This window comes from Trachurus japonicus, chromosome 1, assembly GCF_045865225.1.
Source record: "Trachurus japonicus isolate A0001 chromosome 1, Traja_1.0".
NCBI lineage: Eukaryota > Metazoa > Chordata > Actinopteri > Carangiformes > Carangidae > Trachurus > Trachurus japonicus.
The window spans coordinates 29,113,392-29,130,143 of NC_140907.1; the positions used below are offsets into that span (position 1 = coordinate 29,113,392).

Consider the following 16,752-nt stretch of genomic DNA (forward strand, 5'->3'; position numbering starts at 1 on the left):
ACTGTGCCACCTGGGCACCTGAAGCAACAACCTCAGTCCATCATTGTAGGCCACTATGAGCCGCCGCATAGGCTACTGCTTTTCTTATAGCTACACCAGAGGTGAGCTGTATACATAGGTGTACAGAAAGATCTTAACGTTTAACATCAACTGACCTGAGCACATACTAAACCTACGAAGGAGCGTATTGCTTAGAACACTGCCTATAAATATCTCTACCGATACCAATCTTTATCTTACATAAAAACTTTTCCTTGAGTGCCACCATGAGGTTGACAGTAGTGTTGTGAACTTTAGACACATGATCCAAACAGGATGAACTGTGATGACTCTGATGATCACATGACTTCTCCTCCAGCACCATCATCTGCTCAAATTCTTCATTTATCCAACACTCCAGTTCATGACTTGTGAAACTAAAGATGTTCCAATCAGCCTCATCTTTAATTTGTATTTAATGCTAATTGACATGTACTGCCAGTTGAAAATAATACAGGAAAAAACTAAATCATTATGAGTTAATTTTCTGCGAGGAATGAAACTGATACTAAAAAAATGACAACTTCAAAAATAAAAGCAGAGTTGAAACAATCAAGTTTATTTATTTAATAATCACTCAGAACAGCATCAATCACAAACAATAATCATCACTAAACAATTTTTTTAATCAGAAAAAAACAAAGAAACTGATTTTCAATACATCAGTGCATGAACCTGTTCAACAGAGTTATCATGTCTGACAGTGATTTTGAAACAACATTTTCTGATCATTTTGATTCAGAGGTTATTGTTGGCATTAAGTCCAGTCGGACTAGTGATTATATGCCCGAACATCCCAGCTCTCCAACCCTGATGGAGGGCGTGATTATCTCATTGATCTACAGCTGATCAGATCAATAAGTGCATGGATACTTAGCGACTGATCTGATTTTCATGGTGATGGTCTTCAGGGAGTAGTTTGGGCCTTTCCATGCGTACCAGTCAATTGAGACATACGCATACAGGACACCTTTAGGTGCGTACAGGCCGTTGGGGTTTGCGTTGTAGCAGGCGTTGTACCAGAATCCACCAAGTCTGTCCTGAGCACAGTTTTTATCCCCTTGGATATCCTGGTCTTTGTCATAGGTGGTGAACTTCATGGAGTTGTGCCATGTTAAACTGTCCCCTAGAAACAACAGAGTCAAAATATAATTTCAATTTGGAACGGAGGGGAAAAGATGCAGTTAATCCAGGTAAAATAAATGTGTTTGTTTATACAGTGAAATCAGTGAAACTGACAAATTTTTCTATTTTCTAAAATTATTTCTACAGAATTCACAAAAATCATGTAGTATTTTTTTTTGCCTGTTCATCAACAGTGAAACATTCAGTCTTCACCTGGCTCATTGTTAAAAACCTAAAAGTAAGAAAAGGAAACATTTCCACTGAAGTGACCCTCACCTGCCGTTCCTCCTGTGAAGCCGCCCAGATCCAGCTGATATCCTTCCCTCTCAGAGTCGACGAAGAAAGACGAATACTGAGCAAAGGCCTCCCCTCCCTCAAAGTCCTCCATGTCCACCCGCAGCTCGTTCTTCTTCCTCATCGTCAGCAGGAAGATGTTGTCCAGACCTGAGGAGACACACACACACACACACACACACACACACACACAGCTCTGAGTCACCTCTTGCACCAAGGATGTATATACTAGTCCTTTACTTTTGTTCACTACTGGGTGCTGATTGCTTTGTTTTGACGTGTACTCAAGCAATAAACCAATGAAAACTTCCTTTGCATTTGAAATAATAATCGTCATTTAATTTCTTAATGAAGCCACTTATCACTTGTTCACATGAAAAATAAACGGACAAAACAAAAAAATAAAGTCTGTCAGTATGCCCCAGTGCAGCTGTGGCTACACACGTAGTTTACCACCACCGGTGTGAATGTGCATGAATGAATAATGGACGCACTTTGGGTATTGGGTAACGGTAGAAAAGTGCTATATAAATGTAATCCATTATTATTATTATCATCACTGAGTAACCTCTAGTAACCTGCCTGACCCTTGCAAACATCTGGTTCAGGTCAGTAATTCAAAAGGAAATACTTCCCCCTAGCGGTTTGGGGGTATAGGGGTTTATAAATAATGTAATCAGATTACACTTCACCTCTTGCACCAAGGCTCTATAATATTTTTTGACTTTCAGTTTCACTGCTAAATGCTCCGCTGTGTTCACCAGCCACTCACTGACTGTCTGACTGACATGTGCTGCTGCTGCAGGTTGTGCAGCTTCTTTTCTTTTCTTTTTTTGTCAAATCTGCTGCCTGTTGTGACTGAAAAGAGCGTAATGAGAGCATATTTAATCCACAGATACTTTATGTAATCTCTCTGTAATATACCTGTAATTCTCCCTAGGACTCACCCAGCCAGTGCTCCCCTGCTACATTCCCAAATCCGTTCTTGTAATGTTTCCATGGCCTGTAGAAGTTTTCACTCCCATCCAACCTCCTCTGAAAGACCTGAAAGGGAGAATCACAACAATTCAGTCAACCAAAATAAAACTGTATTCAATTAGCAGGACTTGAGATCACTTTAAAAAAAAATCTTCAATTGAACCAGGTGAGTTTGATGACTATCTGGTCTGTAAACAGCAATCACAGTTGCTGTAGTGTCTTTTATTTTTCTGTCACACTGTGCTCTGTCACATGTTTAAGTGACAGAGATTCCTGATATGAACATCATCACAACAAACTGCTGCAGTGATGGACTAACTAAATTATACAACATGGACACTGGTAACTTTCTCAGACTTTCTAAAAACAAGTGTTTGCTGCTGTAAATATTGTTTACTTGGGCTACTTCATGAGAAAATACATTTTAAAATGTTTTGTTATTATTAGGCTATATTTAATTACAACAAATAAAATTTCAGGTCAACAAAATCAGGCATTTTCATTCATTTAAATACGCTAATGTTTTTTTTTTAGATATATTTTTCTGTAAAGAAAACTGTGCAAGCTGCCACAGGATGTGAACTCTGACAGCTGACAAATCAGATGATGATCATTTAAGTGACAAGTCTCAAAGGAGAGAAGTCACAACACTTGTTGAAAACTGAAACAATACTTTTTTTTTTTTAACAATGTCTCCACTTTTGTTTTGGCTTTTTAAGTCTCATCGTCAAATCTGGAATCTAATCAGATATGAGGTGTAGTGTACTGACGGTCCATCTGCCCCCGTCAGTGTCCATGTCACAGAGGACGTGCAGGGGTGAGGTGGGGCCTCCTGGGTAGATGGTGTACACCCCACTGGAGCTGGTGTTGTCATGGCGATACACGTCATCACAGTCAATGGGCAGGTAGCTCTGGTCTGATGCCACCAAAACCAGCAGCCCCACTAACAGTGTTACCTGGGTAGACAATAATAATATGATAATGAACTTTATTTATATATTAATTTAGGGGTTCAGCATCATGTGTGATCCAACATGTCAAAAGCAGCGCTCAAGTCGAGAAGGATCAGGATTGAGGAGTCACCATTGCTGCACATTGTATTAATGTATAAAATGTTCACCTCATGATGTAATAACACCATATTTTGTAATAATCTGACACATTTCTTGAAGGCAATATAAACCTTGCACATTTTGTAATTAGTTGTTACATAATGCACCAAACATAATGACTTCATTCTCATAAATTCATGAGTTTTTTCTCGTAAAATTATGTCTTTATTCTCGTAAATTTACAACTTTACTCTCAAAGTCTGTGATTTTTTTCTCCTCAATGTGGCCCTAATACACAGTAGTAAAAAACTATGATAAACACAGTGAAAAACTAGTTAGCTAAACAAAAGTTGATGGTTCCCATGATGTCACTTAAAATATTATGTGACCACTGGGTCCAAACCCCCAAAATTCTCAAATGTCGTAGATCACTGTGGAAACTGAAAATATTTACATAATAACCCATAATCTTTTATTAATAATTTGCATTTTGCATCAGGATGAAACAGAAACTACCTACACTAAATATTTAGTGTAAATTAAACGTGAGAGAGTCAGCTGCTCAACTTACCCAAAGACCCATGTCGCTGTCACAGAGGTGAAGGGAAAAACTCTGAAAGGTTGGAGACTCTAAAGTGGAGATGTCTGCCGTGGTCCTGTTTTTATACAGGCTATGTTGGGTTAAAAAAAAAGGAAAAGCATGATAGAGAAGGAAGAGGTGAGTGTGAAGCGTGGGAAAGAACTGTTAAGTTCGCGTGTGCAGCCACCTGCAGGGGGAGTGAAGGTCGGGCAACGTAGATAACGGCAACCTGCAAAATAAAGTGTAGCAATACCATGTAAACAATTTGCCAACAACCATATATGAAGGAGACAGATCTGTTAACTGTAAAACTTATAGTATTCATCTTTGTGGTTAAATACATTGACAATTTACATTGCGATTTGTAGTATTTTTAATGCTACCACTGTTATGGGTTGCAACTAAATGTGGTCTTTTTTAGTTTTTAGTATTTTTTAGTTTCTGATTTTAAGTATACAACTGATTCTGTTAAACATACAACGATAATTTGCTAAAAAAAAAAAAAAAACTACTTGTTCTGACCTTCTGAAACTCTTTACCTACTGATTGTCTTGTCATTACCATCTGCTGTAATCATGCATTATATGTCATTTTTACTTTTATGAGAATTTCAAGTCTCACAGTGGGGGACATGTTGCGTAAAATTGAAAAGTTCTGAGAAGGTAGAGGTGAGATGAGTGCAGAGCGTGGGAAAGCACCGTTAAGTTCGCGTGTGCAGCCACCTGCAGGGGGAGTCAAGGTCGGGCAATGTAGATAACGGCCACCGGCAAGATAGAGTGGTGCCAAAGACGCTGAACTTGGGTGAACTCGCTACGTGGCAAAATGTGATACAGTCGCCGTAGAGGGTGGAGATTATGTTGATGAAAGATCGCAACATGACATCTGGACAAATCACAGGGCGTACACTGGGGAAGAAGTGTCATGTTCACCTCTCATTTTAATAAGAAGGCAGGGCTTTTACAGTACAGTATAAAAACAAAGTCACAGAGATAAGAAGTTTAGTCTGGTCCGGGACAGGCTCGGCTTTATGTCCATTTTTTGGGGGTGTAAACTCTAATGCACTGAACTTCATCTCCGTCTTTTCTAATCATTTTTGTGAAGTTATATTGATGCTTTGATGAGTATTTTTCTGACTTTTTGAACACTTTTGGATACTTTCATTTGTATCATTGAATGCGGGAAATAAAGATCCTCGATCACAACTGACCCTTTGTTTTGGATCCTAATTTTTTCTCCAACAGTGAATGAGGAGGAGGAAGAGGAGAAGGTTGAGGAGGAGCAGGGTCGGGAAATTATTATTAGATTTATTTTGAAGATACAACTTGAGGTGGAAAATTGACTTGTTTCAGCAGCAGATGAAAAACAACAAAGGTAAAAAATAAAATATTTAAAAGAGACATTGTAGCCTAAAATTTAGACTTATATTACTGATACCAAACTTTGGACAGATATTCATGGTTCCCAGATGTCAAATCATTATAATTTTAATCCTTTAGTGCCACTATGAAGTTAGTGTTGTGAACTTTAGACACATGATCCAAACAGGATGAACTGTGATGACTCTGATGATCACATGACTTCTCCTCCAGCACCATCATCTGCTCAAATCTTTCATTTATCCAACACTTCAGTTCATGACTTGTAAAACTAAAGATGTTCCAATCAGTCTCAACTTTATTTGTATTTAGTGCTAATTATTAGCATGTAGGCTACTACCAGTTGTGAAAAATAGAGGAAAAAATGAACTCTTTATAAATAACAGTGAGATCATTTTCTACACTGAGGAATAAAACTGATATTAAAAAATGACAACATTGAAGTTAAAACAATCAAATGTATTTATTTGATAATCACTCCGATCAGCGTCAATCACAAACAATAATCACTAAATACAATTTTTGATATGAAAAAAAAGAAAAAATCAGGAAACTGAATTTAAATGCATCTGGTATAAAAACATAGGAAGTGCATGCACCTGTTCAACAGAGTTATCATGTCTGACAGTGATTTTGAAACAAGATAAGTAAGAAAGAAAAAAATAAAATACATTTTATGATCATTTTGATTCAGAGGTTATTGTTTGCATTAAGTCTAGTGAGACTAGTGATTATATGCCCGAACATCCCAGCTCTCCAACCCTGATGGAGGCAGGGCAGTTGCTAGGAATTCTGGGCCCCCTGAAAGAATATCGGTGTGGGCCCCTCTACCGTATTCATTGCCACCTTCGATTTTCTTGTTTTTCAGTGTTCTTGATGGTGTCTGGTCAGGGGTGCAGATCCGATGTCAGGATCGGGGGGGACACAAAAGTGATTTATTTTTATTTTTTTTGCCCATATGCAACTCATACCATGCTACCATAAATCATAACTTTGTAGAGGCTCGCCATATCATTCAAAAAGTACTGCACAGGGAATCATTTATTGTGCTTACCTGTCTTGTAAATTTGTCCTAAACAGCCAACAGCGTGAATCACTGCTTACTTAACTCTTATATTACTAAATCATAATTTTAAGGGTCTTGGACATGTACTGTCTACTCACATTCTTATCTTTCGCCTCCCACCGACCCTCCCAGATCCCAAATTCTTCTCACCATCTTCCTATTCTCCCAGTGTATGGAACTACTTTATGCACGATTCATTGATAAGAATGAATATCAAAATATGAAGCCCTAAGATTGAGGGGGTTGTTTTTTTTTAAAGCCTGCTGATGTCATCAGCGTCTGTGTAAGAAACTACCCATTTCATTTGCATCATAGTGGAGGAGATGGAATGTGGAGTCAGAAATATATTTGTCAAACATTATGTTCCACCATTTCAATCATTTCTTTTCAGATGTGAATCTAAAATGTGAAGAATGTGAAGTCTGAAAATACATGTGTTAAATTTTGAATAATTTGGGGTATTTTTATTAGGGGGGACAATTCGTGTTTTTCAGAAATTGGGGGGGACATGTCCCCTCCGTCCCCCCCGGGATCTGCACCCATGTGTCTGGTGTAATACACCCAATTTGTTTCCTTTTTTACGATTAACGACCTAACAAGTCACAGTATTATTATGTAAATTATGTATTATAAGTTGTCTATATTCTATTACACCTCTGATTGCAAATACAGTGGGTACGGCAAGTATTCAGACCCCTTTAAAATTTCCACTCTTTGTTTCATTGCAGCCATTTGCTAAAATCAAAAAAGTTCATTTTATTTCTCATTAATGTACACTCAGCACCCCATCTTGACAGAAAAAAACAGGAATGTAGAAATTTAGCAAATTTATTAAAAAAGAAAAATGCACCAACATCAGGTGCGTACTAAACTCTCAACTCAACTCAACTTCAGTTATATAGCACTTTAAAACAACCATAGTTGAAAACAAAGTGCTGTACATTAAGACATAAAACAGTCAAAGGCAATCAAACAAATAAAACAGACAGTAGAATAGTTGTTTCATTGTTTTTAAAAGCAATTAGAAACAATAAAACAATAAATAAAAGCAAACCATAAAACACTAAAACAAGAACAGAGTCTCATGCAGAGTTAAAAGCCAGGGAGTAAAAATGGGTTTTAAGACTAGTTTTAAAATGGACAGTGAGGAGACTTGTCTGATGTGCAACGGTAGCTCGTTCCATAATCTTGGAGCAGCAGTGGAGAAAGCTCTGTCCCCTCTGAGCTTCCGTCTGGACCTCGGTACCTCCAGGAGCAGCAGGTCAGCTGACCTGAGGCACCGAGCAGGAGCGTAGGGTTGAAGGAGCTCAGAGAGGGAAGGGGGGGCCAGACCATTTAAAGACTTAAAAACAAATAAAATAATCTAAAAAGTGCACAGGCAGCCAGTGGAGGGAGGCCAGGGTGGGAGTTATATGCTCCCTCTTACGTGCTCCAGTTAGGAGGCAAGCGGCTGCATTTTGCACCAGCTGGAGACGTGCGAGGGAGGACTGACTGACTCCAAAACAAAGTGCATTGCAGTAATCCAGCTGAGATGTTATAAAGGCGTGAATCACTGTCTCAAAGTGCTTTTGTGTGAGGAAAGGCTTCACCTTTGCCAGCTGCCTAATCTGAAAGAAGCTGGACTTCACTACAGCACTAATTTGCAGATCCAATTTAAAATCACTGTCAATGTGGCCCTAATACTCCATGGTAACAAACTAAAACTGTTTAACATAGTGAAAAACTAGCTAGCTGAACAAAAGTTGATAGTTCCCATGTCACTTAAAATGCATTGCTTTGTGTGACCACTGGGTCCAAACTCCAAAATACTCAGTTAACTGTGGTAGATCAGTGTGGAAGCTGAAAATATTCACATAATAAGCATTAATCCTTTATGAAAATGGTTGATATTTCAGATAAACTTTCTGATTCGGTAATTTGCATTTGCATCAGGATGAAACAGAAACTACTTACACACAAACACAGACACACACAATGTTTAGTGTAAATTAAATGGGAGAGAGTCAGCGGCTCAACTTACCCAAAGACCCATGTATGTAGCTAAACTCTGTGTGAGGAAAAATACGTGTCGTTGTTTTAGAGCAAAAAAGAAGAGGAGGTGAAGGGAAAAACTCAGAGTTTCGAGAGTGGAGATGTCTGTGGTCCTGTTTTTTTGCCGGTCAGCCATTAAAAACATGTTTTATACAGGCTATATGTATATGAGGAGGAGGAGGAGGAAAAAGAGAAGGATGGGGAGGAGCAGGGTTAGAAAATTATTATTAGCTTTGTTTTGAAGTCACTGTAAAGCTTGAGGTTGTTTCTGTCATAAATGGAGCGAAGCCTGCGAGCTAGTTCAGGCAGCCAACTCGAGCTGCGCTGCGTCACTCTCATGACATCATACACACACCCTCTCAATCTGGCGGTCTATTTAAAATGGGTGATTTACCCATTGTCCTCTTTGCTCGTCTATGACACAGCAGCATCTCTCAGCGGTATCCTATTTTCTGACGCACCACCACCCCAGCATCCACCTGTAGGCTCCGGGTTAAGATAGTCGCTCATCACTCCCATATTCTTTAATGAAATCCTTTTCTCAGGGAGTGACGAAGTCTGAGCCTTGACACCAAATTCAAATATGTAATGAGGCTGCAATAAACATTTTTAATTGTGAGTTGTCTGACTGAAATGCACATAATAAAGGAAAAGACAAGACTTTTTATTGACCCCACTGATGGGAAATGTAGGTACTTGTTACAGCAGCAAATGAAAAAGAAAAAACTAAAAGGGACTTTTTAGCCTAAAGTTTAGACTTATATTACTGATACCAAACTTTGTACAGATATTCATCGTTCCCAGATGTCCAATCATAATAACTTTTCCTCGAGTGCCACCATGAGGTTGACAGTAGTGTTGTGAACTTTAGACACATGATCCAAACAGGATGAACTGTGATGACTCTGATGATCACATGACTTCTCCTCTAGCACCATCATCTGCTCAAATTTTTCATTTATCAAACACTTAAGTTCATTTCGTTCGAATTAGCATGTACTGTACTGCTGGCTGAAGAATTGAACTTGGAATAAAACTGATCCAACACTCCAGTTAATGACTTGTGAAACTAAGATGTTCAGCCATCAGCCTCATCTTTAATTTGTATTTAATGCTAATTAGCATGTACAACCAGTTGAAAATAATACAAGAAAAAACTAAATAATTATGAGATCATTTACTACGAGGAATGAAACTGACACTAAAAATGACAACTTCAAAAATAAAAGCAGAGTTGAAACGATCAAGTTTATTTATTTAATAATCACTCAGAACAGCATCAATCACATAATCACTAAATACATTTTTTTTATCAGAAAAAAACAAAAGAAACTGAATTTCAATACATCAGTGCATGAACCTGTTCAACAGAGTTATCATGTCTGACAGAGATTTTGAAACAAGATGAGTAGGAAAGAAACAAAAAACACATTTTATGATGATTTTGATTCAGAGGTTATTGTTGGCATTAAGTCCAGTCGGACTAGTGATTATATGCCCGAACATCCCAGCTCTCCAACCCTGATGGAGGGCGTGATTATCTCATTGATCTACAGCTGATCAGATCAATAAGTGCATGGATACTTAGCGACTGATCTGATTTTCATGGTGATGGTCTTAAGGGAGTAGTTACAGCCTTTCCATGTGTACCATTCAACATGGACATGTTGATAGTTGGCACCATCAGGTGCATACAGGCCGTTGGGGTTTACGTTGTGGCAGGCGTTGAACCAGAATCCACCAAGATGTTTCTGAGCACAGTTTACCCCATCGTTATCCTGGTCTTTGTCATAGGTGGTGAACTTCATGGAGTTGTGGTATGTTAAACCGTCCCCTAGAAACAACAGAGTCAAAATCTGTGTGTGTATCTGTGTTCTTTTTACTCGCTGCAACAATAATTGCCCTACAGGAAGGCAAATAAAAAACCTTGAAACTTGAACCTTGTAGCCTAGTATTTTTTAAGCCTGTTTGTCCACAGTGTAACATTCAGCCTTCACCTGGCTCATTGTTGAATACCTAAAAGTAAGAAAAGGAAACATTTCCACTGAAGTGACCCTCACCTGCCGTTCCTCCTGTGAAGCCGCCCAGATCCAGCTGATATCCTTCCCTCTCAGAGTCGACGAAGAAAGACGAATACTGAGCAAAGGCCTCCCCTCCCTCAAAGTCCTCCATGTCCACCCGCAGCTCGTTCTTCTTCCTCATGGTCAGCAGGAAGATGTTGTCCAGACCTGAGGAGACACACACACACACACACACACACACACACACACACACACACACACACACACACACACACACACAGCTCTGATTACACTTCACCTCTTGCACCAAGGCTCTACAATATTTCTTGACTTTCAGTTTCACTGCTAAATTCTCCGCTGTGTTCACCAGCCACTCACTGACTGTCTGACTGACATGTGCTGCTGCCGCAGGTTGTGCAGAGCTTCTTTTAGTTTTTGTTTTTTTGTAAAAGCTGTTGCCTGTTGTGTGAAAACAGCGTAACAAGAGCATATTTAATCCACAGATACTTTACTGTAATATACCTGTAATTCTCCCTCTAGGACTCACCCAGCCAGTGCTCCCCTGCTACATTCCCAAATCCGTTCTTGTAATGTTCCCATGGCCTGTAGAAGTTTTCACTCCCATCCAACCTCCTCTGAAAGACCTGAAAGGGAGAATCACAACAATTCAGTCAACTAAAAATAAAACTGTATTCAATTAGCAGGACCTGAGATCACTGAAGAAAAATCTTTTCAACTGAACCAGGTGAGTTTGATGACTATCTGGTCTGTAAACAGCAATCACAGTTGCTGTAATGTCTTTTATTTTCCTGTCACACTGTGCTCTGTCTCATGTTTAAGTGACAGAGATTCCTGATATGAACATCATCACAACAAACTGCTGATTATACAACATGGACACTGGCAACTTTCTCAGACTTTGTAAAAACAAGTGTCTGCTGCTGTAAATATTGTTTACTTGGGCTACTTCATGAGAAAATACATTTTAAAATGTTTTGTTGTTAGGCTATATTTGATTCGGCTATACAACATATATAATTTCAGGTCAACAAAATCAGGTTATTTTCATTGATTCAAATACACTAATGTTTTTTTAAAATATATTTTTCAATGAAGAAAACTGCAAGCTGCCACAGGATGTGAACTCTGACAGCTGACAAATCAGATGATGATCATTTAAGTGACAAGTCTCAAAGGAGAGAAGTCACAACACTTGTTGAAAACTGAAACAATACTTTTTTTTTTTTATCAATAGCTCCACTTTTATTTTGGCTTTTTAAGTCTCATCGTCAAATCTGAACTCTAATCAGATATGAGGTGTAGTGTACTGACGGTCCATCTGCCCCCGTCAGTGTCCATGTCACAGAGGACGTGCAGGGGTGAGGTGGGGCCTCCTGGGTAGATGGTGTACACCCCACTGGAGCTGGTGTTGTCATGGCGATACACATCATCACAGTCAATGGGCAGGTAGCTCTGGTCCGCTGCCACCGAAACCAGCAGCCCCACTAACAGTGTTACCTGGGTAGACAATAATAATATGATAATGAACTTTATTTATATATTAATTTAGGGGTTCAGCATTATGTGTGATCCAACATGTCAAAAGCAGCGCTCAAGTCGAGAAGGATCAGGATTGAGGAGTCACCATCGCTGCACTTTGTAATAATGTATAAAATGTTCACCTCATGATGTATTAACGCCACATTTTGTAATAATCTGAAATATTTTGTCATATAATTCTTGAAGGCAATATAAACTTTGCCACATTTTGTAATTAGTTGTTACATAATGCACCAAATTATTACAAAATGCGGGTGTTGCATTAAGAAAATGTAATAATTTTATGCATTATGTACCAACAATGGTTATTACATATTGTGTTTAAGAATTTTATTACAAAATGCGGCGTCATTACATAATGACTTTTTTCGGTAACACTTTATTTTAAGGGGTCCTTGTTCCTGTGTAGTTACCTAATTAATTACAGTGTAATTACCTATGTAACTGCATGTAATAGCATGTACTTACATTGTAAATACATAGTGTATTTTGGTGTACTTACAGGTCCTTGTTACACTTGTAATAAGAAATGCTTGTTACAATACCTGGTCAAAGTGGCCTCTCTCTTTGGGGAAGGGGTACATCTGCAAGAAAAATGGGTGAAACCACAACCCATGTTGCCTGGGCAACCTTTTCCATCAATCTTCCTCCTGTCTCTTGAGTCTTGGAACATGTGTGCTGTTACACAACTTAGTCTATGTAACAGTTGTGTTAATACACACTTGTTACTCTTTGATACAGTGGAATGAGCACATTGAAGTGTACCTGCTGGGATACCTCAGTCCTTACACATTAACTGCAATAACCAGTGTCTTTGATAGTGTACCACGTGTGCTGTTACACAACTTAATATATGTAACAGTTGTGTTAGTACACCGTTGTTACTCTTTGATACAGTGTAATAAGCACATTAAAATAAAGTGTACCACGTGTGCTGTTACACAACTTAGTATATGTAACAGTTGTGTTAGTACACCGTTGTTACTCTTTGATACAGTGTAATAAGCACATTAAAATAAAGTGTACCTGTTGTGCTGTTACACAACTTAGTATATGTAACAGTTCTGTTAGTACACCGTTGTTACTCTTTGATACAGTGTAATAAGAACATTAAAGTGTACCTGCTGGGATACCTCAGTCCATAAACATTAACTGCAATAATCAGTGTCTTTGATAGTGTACCACGTGTGCTGTTACACAACTTAATATATGTAACAGTTGTGTTAGTACATCGTTGTTACTCTTTGATACAGTGTAGTAAGCACATTAAAATAAAGTGTACCTGTTGTGCTGTTACACAACTTAGTATATGTAACAGTTCTGTTAGTACACCGTTGTTACTCTTTGATACAGTGTAATAAGAACATTAAAGTGTACCTGAGATACCTCAGTCCTTAACTGCAATAATCAGTGTCTTTGATAGTGTACCACGTGTGCTGTTACACAACTTAGTATATGTAACAGTTGTGTTAGTACACCGTTGTTACTCTTTGATACAGTGTAATAAGCACATTAAAATAAAGTGTACCACGTGTGCTGTTACACGATTTAGTATATGTAACAGTTGTGTTACTACACCGTTGTTACTCTTTGATACAGTGTAATAAGAACATTAAAGTGTACCTGCTGGGATACCTCAGTTCTTAACCATTAACTGCAATAACCAGTGTCTTTGATAGTGTACCACGTGTGCTGTTACACAACTTAGTATATGTAACAGTTGTGTTAGTACACCGTTGTTACTCTTTGATACAGTGGAATAAGCACATTAAAATAAAGTGTACCTGCTACATACTTACATGTAACATCATGCAGAAACTTGGTACTCAAGTATTTTTACATAAACCAATAACTAGAATAGCATTTTTTCAGAAAATGAGACAATGCTGGATAACTCAATTCATATGGAACTGAAAACATCATCAGCAATCTGTATGCATAAAACCACACACTTAAAAAATGCATTTCAGTGTTCCTTTATCGTCCTTTATTTTTATTATCCCCAAAAAACCACAAGGCTTGATCTTTTCCTGTCCTTTAATGGAGTCCTCTATTTCTCCTCCATAAAACTGAAATGATCACAGAAACACAATTTACTTACAGTACTTACAGTAGCATTGCATGAATAGGTACACTTCAATTAGCATCCAGATTAACAAAATGAAAAGAGTTAGCATAGACTGAAAGCTAGCAAGGTATATTTACCGAAAACATAACTAATCATGTCTTAATTACAAAAATACACAATCATGTAACACTATTGACATATTCTACTCACAGATAGACATTCCCCAAGGCAAAAGCATCCAACAATATTATTTAGCAGTCTGTTTAGCCGTCTGTGTTCACTTTTACACCCGAGCATGAGAAGTGAGCATGCAACAGAAAAAACACAACATAGCTGGACTTGACGAGCCGAGCGCTCACTTCGACGCGGTTTCTCTGAACCAAAGAGAAGACCACTCACTTGGACGTGGTTTCTTTGAACAAAAGCACACACTTTTTTAACCCTCAAAGACAGTACAAAGACACTGGTTATTGCAGTTAATTTGTAAGAGTTGAGGTATCCCGACCCAGGTACACTTTATTTTAATGTGCTCATTCCACTGTATCAAAGAGTAACAACGGTGTACTAACACAACTGTTACATATACTAAGTTGTGTAACAGCACACGTGGTACACTATCGAAGACACTGGTTATTGCAGTTAATGGTTAAGAACTGAGGTATCCCAGCAGGTACACTTTAATGTTCTTATTACACTGTATCAAAGAGTAACAACGGTGTATTAACACAACTGTTACATAGAAGTTGTGAAACAGCATAAATGTTCCAAGACTCAAGAGGCAGGAGGAAGATTGATGGAAAAGGTTGCCCAGGCAACATGGGTTGTGGTTTCACCCATTTTTCTTGCAGATGTACCCCTTCCCCAAAGAGAGAGGCCACTTTGACCAGGTATTGTAACAAGCATTTCTTATTACAAGTGTAACAAGGACCTGTAAGTACACCAAAATACACTATGTAATTACAATGTAAGTACATGCTATTACATGCAGTTACATAGGTAATTACACTGTAATTAATTAGGTAACTACACAGGAACAAGGACCCCTTAAAATAAAGTGTTACCCTTTTTTCTCGTAAAATTATGACTTTGTTCTCAAAGTCTGTGATTTTTTCCCCCTCAACGTGGCCCTAATACTCCTTCGTAACAAACAAGTTAACCATAGGGAAAAACTAGCTAGCTAAACAAAAGTTGATAGTTTCCATGGTGACCTTGTGTTGCTTTGTGTGACCACTGGGTCCAAACCCCAAAATACTCAGTTAACTATGGCACAGTTGATCACTGTGGAAAAAATATTTACAAAATAAGCATTAATCCAATGGTTGATATTTTAGACAAACTTTCTACTGATTCAGTAATTTGCATTTGCATCAGGATGAAACAGAAACTACCTACACAAAAACAGATACACACAATATTTAGTGTAATTTAATGTGAGAGAGTCAGCTGCTCAACTTACCCAAAGACCCATGTCGCTGTTGCAGAGGTGAAGGGAAAAACTCTGAAAGGTTGGAGACTCGAAAGTGGAGATGTCTGCCGTGGTCCTGTTTTTATACAGGTTATGTTGGGTTAAAAAAAAAGGAAAAGCATGATAGAGAAGGAAGGGGTGAGTGTGAAGCGTGGGAAAGAACTGTTAAGTTCGCGTGTGCAGCCACCTGCAGGGGGAGTGAAGGTCGGGCAACGTAGATAACGGCAACCTGCAAAATAAAGTGTAGCAATAACATGTAAACAATTTGCCAACAACCATATATGAAGGAGACAGATCTGTTAACTGTAAAACTTATAGTATTCATCTTTGTGGTTAAATACATTGACAATTTAAGTTGAGCACTTATTGAGGATTTGTAGTATTTTTAATGCTACCACTTATGAGTTGCAACTAAATGCGGTCTGACTCATATAATACATACTCTAGTTTCTGATCTTAAGTATACAACTGATTCTGTTACGACAATTTGCTAAAAACTTCTAATTGTTCTGACCTTCTGAAACTCTTTACCGACTTATTGTCTTGTCATTAATGACTTTAACTTTCAAGTCTCACAGAGGGGACATGTTGCGTAAAATGGAAAAGTTCTGAGAAGGTAGAGGTGAGATGAGTGCAAAGCGTGGGAAAGCACCGTTAAGTTCGCGTGTGCAGCCACCTGCAGGGGGAGTCAAGGTCGGGCAATGTAGATAACGGCCACCGGCAAGATAGAGTGGTGCCAAAGACGCTGAACTTGGGTGAACTCGCTACGTGGCAAAATGTGATACAGTCGCCGTATAGGGTGGAGATTATGTTGATGAAAGATCGCAACATGACATCTGGACAAATCACAGGGCGTACACTGGGGAAGAAGTGTCATGTTCACCTCTCATTTTAATAAGAAGGCAGGGCTTTTACAGTACAGTATAAAAACAAAGTCACAGAGAGAAGAAGTTTAGTCTGGTCCGGGACAGGCTCGGCTTTATGTCCATTTTTTTTGGGTGTAAACTCTAATGCACTGAACTTCGTCTCCGTCTTTTCTAATCATTTTTGTGAAGTTATATTGACGCTTTGATGAGTATTTTTCTGACTTTTTGAAC

At 38.5% G+C, this 16,752-nt stretch overlaps 2 protein-coding genes across 2 annotated transcripts; both read right to left on the bottom strand.

Moving 5' to 3' along the window:
* Window positions 1-893: 893 nt before the first annotated feature.
* Window positions 894-4,071, bottom strand: LOC146992163 (microfibril-associated glycoprotein 4-like). The gene is made up of 5 exons (XM_085789634.1): window positions 4,060-4,071; window positions 3,207-3,422; window positions 2,406-2,502; window positions 1,441-1,608; window positions 894-1,165 (listed from the first exon to the last, which is right to left on the bottom strand). Exons 1-5 carry the CDS (start codon window positions 4,069-4,071, stop codon window positions 894-896), a joined length of 765 nt encoding a protein of 254 aa, XP_085645760.1.
* A 6,035-nt stretch (window positions 4,072-10,106) lies between these two features.
* Window positions 10,107-15,658, bottom strand: LOC146992164 (microfibril-associated glycoprotein 4-like). Its single transcript, XM_085789647.1, has 5 exons — window positions 15,647-15,658; window positions 11,895-12,110; window positions 11,110-11,206; window positions 10,602-10,769; window positions 10,107-10,375 (listed from the first exon to the last, which is right to left on the bottom strand). The coding sequence occupies exons 1-5, from the start codon at window positions 15,656-15,658 to the stop codon at window positions 10,107-10,109; spliced, it is 762 nt and encodes a 253-aa protein (XP_085645773.1).
* Between the last annotated feature and the right edge of the window lie 1,094 nt (window positions 15,659-16,752).